This window comes from Megalobrama amblycephala, linkage group LG19 (assembly GCF_018812025.1).
Source record: "Megalobrama amblycephala isolate DHTTF-2021 linkage group LG19, ASM1881202v1, whole genome shotgun sequence".
Lineage (NCBI taxonomy): Eukaryota > Metazoa > Chordata > Actinopteri > Cypriniformes > Xenocyprididae > Megalobrama > Megalobrama amblycephala.
The window spans coordinates 1016578-1031201 of NC_063062.1; the positions used below are offsets into that span (position 1 = coordinate 1016578).

The 14624-nt window shown below is 35.1% G+C and overlaps 1 protein-coding gene across 2 annotated transcripts in view; it reads left to right on the plus strand.

Moving 5' to 3' along the window:
* The window catches only part of LOC125254628 (transcription initiation factor TFIID subunit 4-like), a 118171-nt gene extending 112504 nt beyond the window's left edge, over window positions 1–5667 (plus strand). For both annotated transcript variants that reach the window (XM_048169318.1, XM_048169320.1), the window contains one exon: window positions 4863–5667. In XM_048169318.1, the coding sequence (XP_048025275.1) occupies window positions 4863–5036 (174 nt within the window). In that variant the 3' untranslated portion in view covers window positions 5037–5667. The remainder of the gene's footprint in view (window positions 1–4862) is intronic.
* Window positions 5668–14624: the final 8957 nt, after the last annotated feature.

Sequence of the window (14624 nt, forward strand, 5' to 3'; positions counted from 1 at the left end):
TGAATTGAGCTGAATTGTCTACTATTTGTATGTCTTTTGTAGAGTTGAAGTTTTGTAGTTGAATAAATTTCTTTCATAATTGATGAACTGCAGCATTGAAACACTTATTGAACTGAATTTAATCAACATTGAACTAAATTGAATTGAATAAAGACACTGTTGTCATCTGTAGAGCTGTTTATAGTTGAATTAAGCTTGTTTCATAATTGAAAAGTAGATTTTGTACTATTATTGAAATAAATGGAACCAACATTACTGAATTGAGCTGAATAATGACTCAACTGCATTTTGTAGAGTTGAAGTTCTGTAGTTGAATTTGCTTCATAAATAATGAACTTTGCAACATTCACAGTGTTATTGAACTGAATTGAATCAACGCTGAACTGAATTGTTAGCCTGACTTCGTCATACTCATATTCTAGGCAGAATGTGAGTCTGATACTGCTCCATTGCACTTGAATTATGGGGCGTGTCTTAACCGAACCAGTAAAAAAAAACCCTCTGCACTCAATTGGATAGACCTACAACCAATCAGAGCAACGCAGTAAGTGACGTATGTTGAACTTGTACTTAAACTTTTGCCGAATCCCGTTGGAAGGACGGCAAACATCTTTCCCATCGACAAATGCCTTGATTGCGGTTCTTTGTTCGTCTTTTAAAATGAATGCGCTGTCAATTTCTTTTATTACAGACGTGATAGCGGAATCTCAACATCTTACTTCTCCAGCTGCAGTCATCGTTGGTGAAAACCAATTCAACCCAAGCGCTCTTTGATGACGTGGGTGGTTACGTAACCGCAGATAGCCTGTCCATCATCGATTAAAGCCCGCCCTGGCAATTTGATTGGCTCGGCCTTCTGGGAGCCGAGCATAATTACTCCACAATGGATCGAGTCCAGACCGAACTTCCTGTCCAAAAATTGTTGTGGGCGGGGTTCGGGCTGGCACCCAGGCTACTGAATTGTGCTTTACAGCTGAAAATGTAATCAGTATCATAATTGATGAACATTTGCAAAATTGACACACTGAACTGAATCAACACGACTGAATTGAGCTGAATAATGACACTTGTCATTTGTAGAGTTGAAGTTCTGTAGTTGACTTGAATCTGTTTCATAACTAATGAACTTTGCAACATTCACAGTGTTATTGAACTGAACTGAATCAACATTGAACTGAATTGAATCAACATTGAACTGAATTGAATCAACAATGAAACAACAACTCACTTGAGCTGAATAATGACACTGTTGTCTTCTGTAGAGTTGCTTTGTAGTTAAATGTGTTTCATGTTGCATGTTTTTTGTCTTTTGTCTCTTCCTTGACCTGTTCTTCTTTCTCTCCATCTCTCAAACACATGCACGCATGTGAATATTCAGCACACAGACACGCCAGAGGCCCGTCAGCGTGTCCAGGTAGATGGATGCGTTTGATTGGTCCAGGCTATGATTGGCATTAATTGCCATGGCAGAAGGCATGCCTGCCTTTCACATGAGGTCAACTCTGATTGGCCTGATGAGTCCAGATCTTGCTTCTGGAGGTCTTGATCCCCGAGGGCGTCCTGCGCGCTGCCTGTCCTAAATTCACCCCACCTCAGCACACTCCACCCGTCAGATCCGCTGATGGCTCGGTGGAGACGAGACACAAGCGGCCACCATGTATTCGCTGGCGTATGCAGGATTTCTGATGGTGTCAGATGGTTTCCATTACGGCCTCCGTGTGCTTTGTGTTTACCGAGCGCAATCAGTCTAATTGTGCGACGTCTGTTGGAGAGAAAGACTTCGTTTCCGGTCTTATTTCGCGCGGTTGTTTGTGTTATGTGAATTTTCTACCATCTGATATTTTTCTATTATTCATGAAAGATGAAGGTCTGACTCAGCTGAGTAAGAATCTGTTTGTTTATTTGACTTCTCCTTCAGTTTATGCTTGAAAGCAGCAGATGAACAGGAAGTCTTGTGAGAATGAATAAACCCGTTTGAGGCGAACTGAGTAATCCACTGGTATTTAAGTTTAAGAAAAGCCATTTTTGATCATGATAACATCAGAAATGCTGAATTTTATTTCGGTTTTAGCCCTTATGCCAATGTTTTATACTTTTGGCCTGTATAAACAGTGCTTGTGACTGTATGACGTGGAGCTAAACGAGTGTTTCTGATTCATTATGTATGAGAGCTTGATGCCAATTACAAAAATGAACATAAATATGGAAATGTCACGAATCAAATGGATGAAATGTTTTGGAAAAAAAGAGAAATTTTGTGTTTTTTGGCTCTTTCTGGTCTTTTTGTGGACAGTCAGATGGCTTAAAATGATTTAAAATAAGACAACAAAGTTTTAAAAAAAGACAGATAGAAGCTATAGAAATACTGAAGAAGGGAATTTTAAAGGTGTGATTTTTTTTTTTTTTTTTTTTTTTTGACCTGGAAAAGTCATTGAAATGAATTAAATCTTAAACTATATATATATATATATTAAATAATTTTTTTTTTTAGAAATTAGAACAGAATTACTTAATAGAAATTGCTATTTGTGAGTAACATTAATTTTAAAAATGGTATATTTGCATATATATATTTTCTGTTATTCAAAAAGATATTAATTTTATTAATGTACTAGAATTAATATACTAGATATTATACTACTAGATATTAATATGCATTTGTTTATATATATATATATATTTAATTGTATATGTAAAAAAAAATGTTAGAATTGGTAGAAAAAATTGGTAGAAAATTTCTATTTGTGAGTAAAATTGTCAAAATTGTATATACAGGTGCTGGTCATATAATTAGAATATCATCAAAAAGTTGATTTATTTCACTAATTCCATTCAAAAAGTGAAACTTGTATATTATATTCATTCATTACACACAGACTGATATATTTCAAATGTTTATTTCTTTTAATTTTGATGATTATAACTGACAACTAAGGAAAATCCCAAATTCAGTATCTCAGAAAATTAGAATATTACTGAAGACCAATACAAAGAAAGGATTTTTAGAAATCTTGGCCAACTGAAAAGTATGAACATGAAAAGTATGAGCATGAACAGCACTCAATACTTAGTTGGGGCTCCTTTTGCCTGAATTACTGCAGCAATGTGGCGTGGCATGGAGTCGATCAGTCTGTGGCACTGCTCAGGTGTTATGAGAGCCCAGGTTGCTCTGATAGTGGCCTTCAGCTCTTCTGCATTGTTGGGTCTGGCATATCGCATCTTCCTCTTCACAATACCCCATAGATTTTCTATGGGATTAAGGTCAGGCGAGTTTGCTGGCCAATTAAGAACAGGGGTACCATGGTCCTTAAACCAGGTACTGGTAGCTTTGGCACTGTGTGCAGGTGCCAAGTCCTGTTGGAAAATGAAATCTGCATCTCCATAAAGTTGGTCAGCAGCAGGAAGCATGAAGTGCTCTAAAACTTCCTGGTATACGGCTGCATTGACCTTGGACCTCAGAAAACACAATGGACCAACACCAGCAGATGACATGGCACCCCAAACCATCACTGACTGTGGAAACTTTACACTGGACCTCAAGCAACGTGGATTGTGTGCCTCTCCTTTCTTCCTTCAGACTCTGGACCCTGATTTCCAAAGGAAATGCAAAATTTACTTTCATCAGAGAACATAACTTTGACCCATGTCTTGCATACGTCTGTGCGTAGTGGTTCTTGAAGCACTGACTCCAGCTGCAGTCCACTCTTTGTGAATCTCCCCCACATTTTTGAATGGGTTTTGTTTCACAATCCTCTCCAGGGTGCGGTTATCCCTATTGCTTGTACACTTTTTTTTCTACAACATCTTTTCCTTCCCTTCACCTCTCTATTAATGTGCTTGGACACAAAGCTCTGTGAACAGCCAGCCTCTTTTGCAATGACCTTTTGTGTCTTGCCCTCCTTGTGCAAGTTGTCAATGGTCGTCTTTTGGACAACTGTCAAGGCCTTTGCAGGTGTTTTGAGTTAATTAGCTGATTAGAGTGTGGCACCAGGTGTTTTTAATATTGAACCTTTTCACAATATTCTAATTTTCTGAGATACTGAATTTGGGATTTTCCTTAGTTGTCAGTTATAATCATCAAAATTAAAAGAAATAAACATTTGAAATATATCAGTCTGTGTGTAATGAATGAATATAATATACAAGTTTCACTTTTTGAATGGAATTAGTGAAATAAATCAACTTTTTGATGATATTCTAATTATATGACCAGCACCTGTGTGTGTATATATATATTTAAAAATATATATATGATTTTTGATATATGATTTTTGTATAAAAATCATATACATATATATATATATATATATATATATATATATATATATATATATATATAAATTGTCAAGCACTACAATATTTTATCTCGTAGAAATTGCTATTTGTGAGTAAAAAATAATCTAAAAAATGTATATTTGTATATATATTATATCATATCTATAAACAAATGTATATAATTTAAAAAAACTGTAATCACAAACAACAAAAGTCATGTCAATTTATTAGTAATAATGTAAACCATTAAGAACATTTAATGATTGGAATAATTGGATTTATTTATTTTAAGTATTTATAATTATCGATTTAATTATTTTAGTGTATTGCAGCTTCTATAAATAAAAATGTTGAAAGTGAACTGTTTAAAAAACAAATCAGTACATTAAAATGGATTGTTTTACCCAATGATATGAATTTTTGTTTATAAGAATTCACATTACCTTCATGCGTAGTGTCAAAGGTTACAGGAAGCTCTTGTGAGTTGAGTCTCCCACACTTCATATCTATAAATGTGCTACAGTACAGATCTGAACTTCTGCGTCTGTATGTTTAACAATAACACAACTGTGTTTCGTTCTCCTCAGGTGTCGGGGAGTTCGGCGGATTCTCCGGCCGGATCGTCGGCCTCCTCCAGCTCGTCACGGCAGTATTCCCGCCAGAGAATAACACGTGTCAATCTCAGGGACTTCATCTTCTACATGGAGCAGGAGAGAGAGACGAGCAGATCTCTCTTACTGTACCGCGCTCTCCTGAAGTAGTGAACACTAAGCGAACGCTAAGCGAACTCTTCACACTACAGAGGAATCAGCAGCCAAACGACCCGAGCAGACGTTCACTTCCTTCTCAGCCCTGCGACGTGCCTTCAGCCCCATTCAGTATCTGTGACCTTGTGATGTCAGCGTTGCTTTTGATAGAAAAAGGTTTGGGAAAAAAAAGAGAAAAAAACGAAGATGTACTTCACGTTTCCTGTTTTCTCCTCAACGTTATTAGGTAAATTGTATTTATGATAGTGAATTTTAAGGCTTGTGTCTCCGGCTTTGAGCCGAGGAGCGTTTGTTTGTTTGTTTGTTTGTTTGTTTGTTTGTTTGTTTGTTTGTTTTTGTGTATGAATGAATCTGACACTGCAAATATCACTTTCTTCATCAGCATTTTTACTGCGTTTTACAGTAAAAAAAAATTCTAAAAACAAGTTTAGGTGAAACATGTTTTGAATTATACTCTATTTTTACTTTATAGTGACGCATATCCAAGTTAAACAGAGACCAAATGTAGGGCGGGGCTTGATTTTGTCTGTGGGGAATTGATTGGATGGTTGTGGTTTGCTATTGGTGGATCTCATGTGAGTGACAGGTTGCCCCGCCTTCATCATCAGAGAAGAGAAAAGATGCTGCAAGAGGAAGGGGAATATATTCTGATTCAAGATTATGAGGAACATGAGTTTAAAACAATAATGATGTGCACGAATAAATAATTTAGAATAAATACTGCAATATTCTATAATAAAATAATAATTTGAAAATTTTGATTTCATAGTGGCTTCAAAATAATCTTCACTACATTTCATTTGGTTATGCTTAGAACTAGAATATTGTAATATTTCATGCATTTTTGCATGTTTTTTAGTGTAAAACAAGCCTGAAATCCTGATGAAGCTGATGTTTTTTGCAGTGCAGATGTCATTCTGCTGTATATTCAACACGGAGCGCTTACAGTGAACGATCTTTGAGACGAAACGCCTTGAAGTGATCAATGTACTTTTCTGTTAAAGAATCCTTGTTCTCTAAACCTTATGCAGACTTTCCCAAACATCATCATCATCATCAGTGTCAAACCACATGACAAGAAATGATTTATTTAGTATTTTTGTCTTGTTTTTCATTACAAATATCTTTAAAAAAAATCTCAAATGAAGCTACATTTACTTAGGAAGAAAAATGACTTAATTCTTACAGAAAACAACACTTAATATCTTATCAAAAATTATGTGTTTATACTTAAACATGAACAAATATCTTGTTTTTTGTTCTTGTTTTAAGCATAAACACTTCATTTTAATACATTTTTCATTAAACAAGACTTAATATGTTCAGTCATTTTGCTTCTCCAGTAAATGTATCTTGATTTAAGAATGTTTAGATGTTTGTACTGGAAAACAAGACAAAAATACAGAGGAAGAAAATCATTTTTTTGTGCAATGCAGTGCAATCACAGTATTTAACACCCCACAAAAAGCTGAATTTATCAACTAAAACTCTTTATCAGCGAGACTTTAATGTAAATAGACTTTTTGATGAATATTGGTTGTAAAAGCATGTATAAATTACTATTTTACAACAAAATAATGCTTTAAACTCAAGTCTGCATCGAGGAATGAAACGTTCCTTCTAAATCATTTGAATCGATCATGAAGCTTCTGTCTGTCATTGTGATTTGCGTCCCTTTAATATGTGTCCGTGAGGAGCATGAATCCAAAATCAGGCCAGCAGAGATCCGAACTATAGCAATACCAACACGCAAACACTTCATGTTCCTGTGTCTGTTTGACTTCTGTAATGTGATGATGTTGAAACATGATATTCAATGAGAAAAGAAAGAAATCATTCCGTCTTGAAAGCAGCACTACATTATGAAGACAAACAGTTGTACTTGGGACAAACGTGCACTGATGAATCAATTACAATAAGACCAGGAGCATGTATTATGAAAGTATTAGAGCTTCATTTTGATTTCATGTTTTCATTTTTGGCGCTGTATGGAGTGTAAAACTGGATTTCACTGCCCTTGACTGTGTTTCAAGCCGATTCTACCTGTTTAGTGATGTTAAATCTCACTCAGCATTTTATGGTTAGATTCACACTGCAAGAAATAAGTATTTTTGTCTTGTTTTCTAGTAAAATCATCTAAACATTCTTAAACTAAGATACATTTTTATTTGAGAAGAAAATTACCTAAGATATTAAGTCTTATTTTCTGAAATTATTACTTTTTTGCCAAAGTTGCCAGCCAGCGGCAGCATTTTTGATAATTTTCACAAAAAATTTCATGGCCTCCAGAATATTTTGTTGTATGAATCTCTGAGCATACAATATATCAAAAGAAAGAACAGAGCTTCTGCTTTTAAACAACAACAACAAAACATTCTAGCTTCATGCATTATTTTTTATCAACACTTGAATGTGTGTAAGTTTCATAAAAAAGCAACATTTTGAACAAAAAAGCTGAGAAAATTGTGTTTTTGTCAAATACATTGTTCAGATGGGATTCAGAACAATGATCAAAACACAGATGAAGTAGATCGAGTCCATCAACACGCCATTTTTTTTTATTCAGTAGCATTAGTTTTGATTTATATGCTGTTTAATGTTTGCGTTATTTTAAATGTGCGTCAGCAATGCTTCGATCGCTTGTTTCTGCTTCTTCTTTGCCTGTGTTTTGATCCAGAGATTCTGTACTCTTTCAGAAGATTTGTAACAGCGCCCCCTACAGTATAGCAGTCAAAACAAGGATTGATGGAAAATTCCATAAATGTTGGGGAAAGAGTACGGAGCCCCGCATATGACACACAAGAAAGAAAAGTCAATCAATTCCCTTGATTTACTAACTCATGCGCACGACTTACTAATTCGTTCCCTCGATTTTCACGATTTACTAATTTGTTCCCTCGATTTACTAACTCGTGCGCATGATTTACTAATTCATTCCCTCGATTTTCTAACTCGTGCACATGATTTACTAATTCGTTCCCTCGATTTTCTAACTCGTGCACATGATTTACTAATTCGTTCCCTCGATTTTCACGATTTACTAATTTGTTCCCTCGATTTAATAACTCGTGCGCATGATTTACTAATTCTTTCCCTCGATTTACTAACTCATGCACATGATTTACTCATTCGTTCCCTCGATTTACTAACTCGTGCACATGATTTACTCATTCGTTCCCTTGATTTACTAACTCATGCACACGATTTACTAATTCGTTCCCTCGATTTTCATGATCTACTAATTCGTTCCCTCGATTTACTAACTCATGCACACGATTTACTAATTCGTTCCCTCGATTTTCATGATCTACTAATTCGTTCCCTCGATTTACTAACTCGTGCACATGATTTACTCATTCGTTCCCTTGATTTACTAACTCATGCGCACGATTTACTAATCCGTTCCCTCGATTTTCACGATTTACTAATTTGTTCCCTCGATTTACTAACTCGTGCGCATGATTTACTAATTTGTTCCCTCGATTTACTAACTCATGTGCACGATTTACTAATTCATTCCCTCGATTTTCACGATTTACTCATTCGTTCCCTTGATTTACTGACTCATGTGCACGATTTACTAATTCATTCCCTCGATTTTCATGATTTACTCATTTGTTCCCTCGATTTACTAACTCGTGCGCATGATTTACTAATTCGTTCCCTTGATTTACTAACTCATGCACACGATTTACTAATTCGTTCCCTCGATTTTCATGATCTACTAATTTGTTCCCTCGATTTACTAACTCGTGCACATGATTTACTCATTCGTTCCCTTGATTTACTAACTCATGCGCACGATTTACTAATCCGTTCCCTCGATTTTCACGATTTACTAATTTGTTCCCTCGATTTACTAACTCATGTGCACGATTTACTAATTCATTCCCTCGATTTTCACGATTTACTCATTCGTTCCCTTGATTTACTGACTCATGTGCACGATTTACTAATTCATTCCCTCGATTTTCATGATTTACTAATTTGTTCCCTCGATTTACTAACTCGTGCGCATGATTTACTAATTCGTTCCCTTGATTTACTAACTCATGCACACGATTTACTAATTCGTTCCCTCGATTTTCATGATCTACTAATTTGTTCCCTCGATTTACTAACTCGTGCACACGATTTACTAATTCGTTCCCTTGATTTACTAACTCATGCACACGATTTACTAATTCGTTCCCTCGATTTTCATGATCTACTAATTTGTTCCCTCGATTTACTAACTCGTGCACATGATTTACTAATTCGTTCCCTCGATTTACTAACTCGTGCACATGATTTACTAATTCGTTCCCTCGATTTTCATGATTTACTAATTTGTTGCCTTGATTTTCTAATTCATGCACGTGATTTACTAATTCGTTCCCTCGATTTACTAACTCATGTGCACGATTTACTAATTCGTTCCCTCGATTTTCATGATCTACTAATTTGTTCCCTCGATTTACTAACTCGTGCACATGATTTACTAATTCGTTCCCTCGATTTACTAACTCGTGCACATGATTTACTAATTCGTTCCCTCGATTTTCATGATTTACTAATTCGTTCCCTCGATTTACTAACTCGTGCACGATTTACTAATTTGTTGCCTTGATTTTCTAATTCATGCACGTGATTTACTAATTCGTTCCCTCGATTTACTAACTCGTGTGCACGATTTACTAATTCGTTCCCTCGATTTTCACGATTTACTCATTCGTTCCCTCGATTTACTAACTCGTGCACGATTTACTAATTCGTTCCCTTGATTTTCTAACTCATGTGCACTATTTACTAATTCGTTCCCTCAATTTACTAACTCATGCTCACGATTTACTAATTCGTTCCCTCGATTTTCATGATTTACTAATTCGTTCCCTCGATTTAATAACTCGTGCGCATGATTTACTAATTTGTTGCCTTGATTTTCTAACTCATGCACGTGATTTACTCATTCGTTCCCTTGATTTACTAACTCATGCACACGATTTACTAATTTGTTCCCTCGATTTTCACGATTTACTCATTTGTTCCCTCGATTTACTAACTCATGTGCACGATTTACTAATTCGTTCCCTTGATTTTCACGATTTAGTAATTCGTTCCCTTGATTTACAAACTTATGCACACAATTTACTAATTCGTTCCCTCGATTTTCACGATTTACTAATTCGTTCCCTTGATTTTCACGATTTACTCATTTGTTCCCTCGATTTTCTAACTCATGCACACGATTACTAATTCGTTCCCTCGATTTTCACGATTTACTCATTTGTTCCCTCGATTTTCTAACTCATGTGCATGATTTACTAATTCGTTCCCTTGATTTTCACGATTTAGTAATTCGTTCCCTTGATTTACAAACTTATGCACACAATTTACTAATTTGTTCCCTCGATTTTCACGATTTACTCATTTGTTCCCTCGATTTACTAACTCATGTGCAGGATTTACTAATTCGTTCCCTCGATTTACTAACTCATGTGCACGATTTACTAATTCGTTCCCTTGATTTTCACGATTTAGTAATTCGTTCCCTTGATTTACAAACTTATGCACACAATTTACTAATTCGTTCCCTCGATTTTCACGATTTACTAATTCGTTCCCTTGATTTTCACGATTTACTCATTTGTTCCCTCGATTTTCTAACTCATGCACACGATTACTAATTCGTTCCCTCGATTTTCACGATTTACTCATTTGTTCCCTCGATTTTCTAACTCATGTGCATGATTTACTAATTTGTTCCCTTGATTTTCACGATTTACTCATTTGTTCCCTCGATTTACTAACTCATGTGCACGATTTACTAATTCGTTCCCTCAATTTTCACGATTTACTAATTCGTTCCCTAGATTTTCTAACTCGTGCACAATTTACTAATTCGTTCCCTCGATTTACTAACTCATGCACATGATTTACTAATTCGTTCCCTTGATTTACTAACTCATGTGCACGATTTACTAATTCGTTCCCTCAATTTTCACGATTTACTAATTTGTTCCCTAGATTTTCTAACTCGTGCACAATTTACTAATTCGTTCCCTCGATTTACTAACTCATGCACATGATTTACTAATTTGTTCCCTTGATTTACTAGCTCGTGCACAAACCAGTATGAGTTTCTTTCTTCTGCTGAACACAACAGTAAATGATGATAAAATTTCCTATCCCTTTAATTGTTAGTTAATGCACTGACTAGCGTTAACTAATGGACCCTTATTCTAAAGTGTTGCCAATAAACTTAATTTGAAGGGAAAGCAAGATTATTTTTCAGACCCCATTGGTAAGTTTTTTTTTTTTTTTTTTTTAATGTTGATACATTTTTCAGAAAATAATACTTAATATCTTAAACCATTTTGCTTCTATAAAGTACATGTATCTTGATTCAAAAAAGTTTAGATATTTGTACTGTCAAACAAGACAAAAATACTGATTAAGAAAATTCTTTTTTTGCAGTGCATTTTCCTGTTTGTGTGCCTGATTGTAACAGAAAGCTATTTTAATTTATTGATGTCAGTCAGATATTATTATGAGGAAGAACTCGAGTCCTGTCTGGACCGACCTGTAAGCATTTATTTTCATGAGGGTTCGCCGTACATGATGTCAGGAGAGGTCAAGTTCTGTGACCTTTCTTCATTCTGAGACCCTCTCGCTCTTCTATGCACCATGAATCCTGTTGCTTTGCAGAAACTGAACACACGTCGAAGGTTTTAGTTTCATTGGTTTTTATGTCTTCAGTGTTTCTGAACGTTCAGCCGAAAACTCTAAAAGGGAAACTTCGTTTTGTACCTATTTATATTTTATCATTCGCATCCATGTTTGCCACTTTTCAGGCAATACGGTTTGTTCCCCGACAGTCCGACGTGAAACAAGCACAATGTATTTGTTTTAAAACGACTTTATTAATCTTCTGATTTCTGTTTTCTGCTGGAGGCTCTTTCTATGACTTACGCTTTGTAGCCAAAATATTATTAGATCTCTCTTCATATTGTATTATGTGCACAGCTGGAATTTAATGTTTTGATCTATGGATAATTTGTATATATTGTTTACAAGACCTTGTGTTTATTAGAACTATCTTATTTTTGGTAAATTCTGTACATATCCTGAAATATTTCTGTTTGTGTGAACATACTTCTGTATTTGTACCTATTTTGTAAAGGAATAAATAAGCTGTTTACTAAACTTCAAAATGTTGTTTACATGGGTGCTGTTCACCATTTCACAACTTTTTATGATGTAAATTTATTTATAATTTATATTTAGAAACTTATAAATGTTATTATATGTATAACTATGTACATTGTAAAAAAAAAATATGTTGGTTTAACTTTAAAAAAAGTAAGTTACCTGGTTGCCTTAAAATTTTGAGTTCATTAAAATTAAAAATTTGAGTTAATACAATGAAGGCAATTGGTTTAATCAACAGAAATTAAAATATTATATTATCTGAACCACACTGATTATCTAAGTTGATTTGACAAAAGAAAAAATGTGATAAATCAGGAAAATATTTTTTACAGCATATATATATTTTAAAAATATTTATATGTTATAAATTTATATAACTTTATTTATTCTAATTTTTTTTTATTTATTAACAGTATTCATACATTAGTGGGGGATATTTGTTTTAAATGAACCTACAAGTTTGATTAAACCATCAAAATATGAGGAAAATATTTTATATTTTTCAAATATTTTAAATATGAAGGAAAAACTAAACACTAAAGCTGTTTATCTGACAAAATTATTTGGCAAAAAAGGCAAACTACAACTACAGGCTTTATTTTACTATGCAAAAACAATGACTACAACATAATCAGTTATTAATATTCAACTGGTTCTCGTTTTTGCATGTGTTCATAATTTCTTTGTATGACAGCCTGGCCAAAAATTGCCGCACAATATGGCGTTTCATTGCATTATCACAAATAAAACAATCGACTCCAAGCACAACTACGCTATATTACAATATGCTATGCAATATGCTAATATTACAATATATTTAACACATTTTTAAATAAAATATTTTATAATATTTGAATAAAGGGTTACGTCAATTTTCCTAGGCCAGAAAAACTTGGAAAAGCATAAAAAAGTATATACATGTAGCATTTGCATTATGTATATATACACACATTTATATATAAAATGTTGTTTCAACTTAAAAAAGTAAGTGTTTGTGCTGCCTTAAAATTCTAAGTTTAGTCAACTCAAACATCCAAGTTGTCACTTAGTACAACTTCACAATTCCAGTTGACTAAACTTTAAGTTGAAACAACAAATATGCTCAGCAACTATGTGTAGATAATATTGTAATCTAGCACAGCGGACAAGTTCTCAACTGGAGGGGTCGTGACCCAAAAACTAGCCCGAGGTCTGTTCTGATCGGGTCATGGACAGCAGGGAGAAACTGAGCTGAACAGTCAAGAGTTTGAATAGCAAAGCAAACATGTCGAGTTCACAATCTGTTCACAAACTACAGATCGGAAATAATCAGAAGTCTATCAGTAATTGATGAATATTTCATTGATTTATAGAAGTGGATGAAAAGCACAAAAACTGCCAGATGAATATTACGCCTTTTTTATTATAGCAAATATGCAAGTAAATAAAAAAGAAGACACTGTAAATAAACACATGCCCTTTAATACCACAGTCTAATTATTAATACATTAAATAATGACAATTTTCACCTTGGTAGACATTTTGAAATGTTGAGGATTTTCTTTTGTCATTTGTATGTACATATCATATTGCTTTGCTCATTTTTAACCCATCAGTCTTCTAGTATTAAAGCAGTGTCAGGATGTTTTTTGGGTCTGTTTACAAAGAGAAACCAGCATCTGAACTGTTTCGATATACAAATTACTGTACATAGTACCAGCGTTGAGGCCTGATGAAGCGTTTCACCCGATCCTGAAATGCATCACAACAACATGGGAAGGAATCCAACGATTCATCTGAGTTTGAAAACCTTCTGTTAAGCCAACTGTGATCTCGTTAGGTACAACATACATTGTTTTATCCGCACCGGGACTCGCTCTTTTGAATGCACATGATCTGAGCGGTTCAGTGTTTGTGCTCTGTGTGTTTTGGGTTTGTAAATGTGCTGCCCTGGGAATGCATGTGAGGAATGCATGCTGGGATTGCTCTCACACACACCCTTCGGCACATGAAAGGGGTGGTTGGCCATTCCCTTTGTGACAGAACTGGACCAGCTCTGGGTCAGAACAAAGCCGGATCGAGCGGGCTTCCCCGTGGGGGGAGAGACGCGCCTGAAGCGGAGACGCCGCGGCTGTGGACGCTTAATCAGACGGCAAAGAAAACGACTGTGTTAATGAACACGTTCAGACTCCAGACTGCATCTATCTTCAGTTAAACTAAACTTTGGACGGACAAATCAGAACGAGGCTGTTTGTTTTTGATCAGGACGTTTGGGCGAGAAGAAACAGCATGTGTGAGTCACACAAACACACAGACTGGAGGAGTTTGTTCTTCTGTGGGTCTTTGATCGGGATGATCAGTGGAAGGGAAGTGACCTCCACCCAGATCAGTGCTGTGATGATGATGATGATG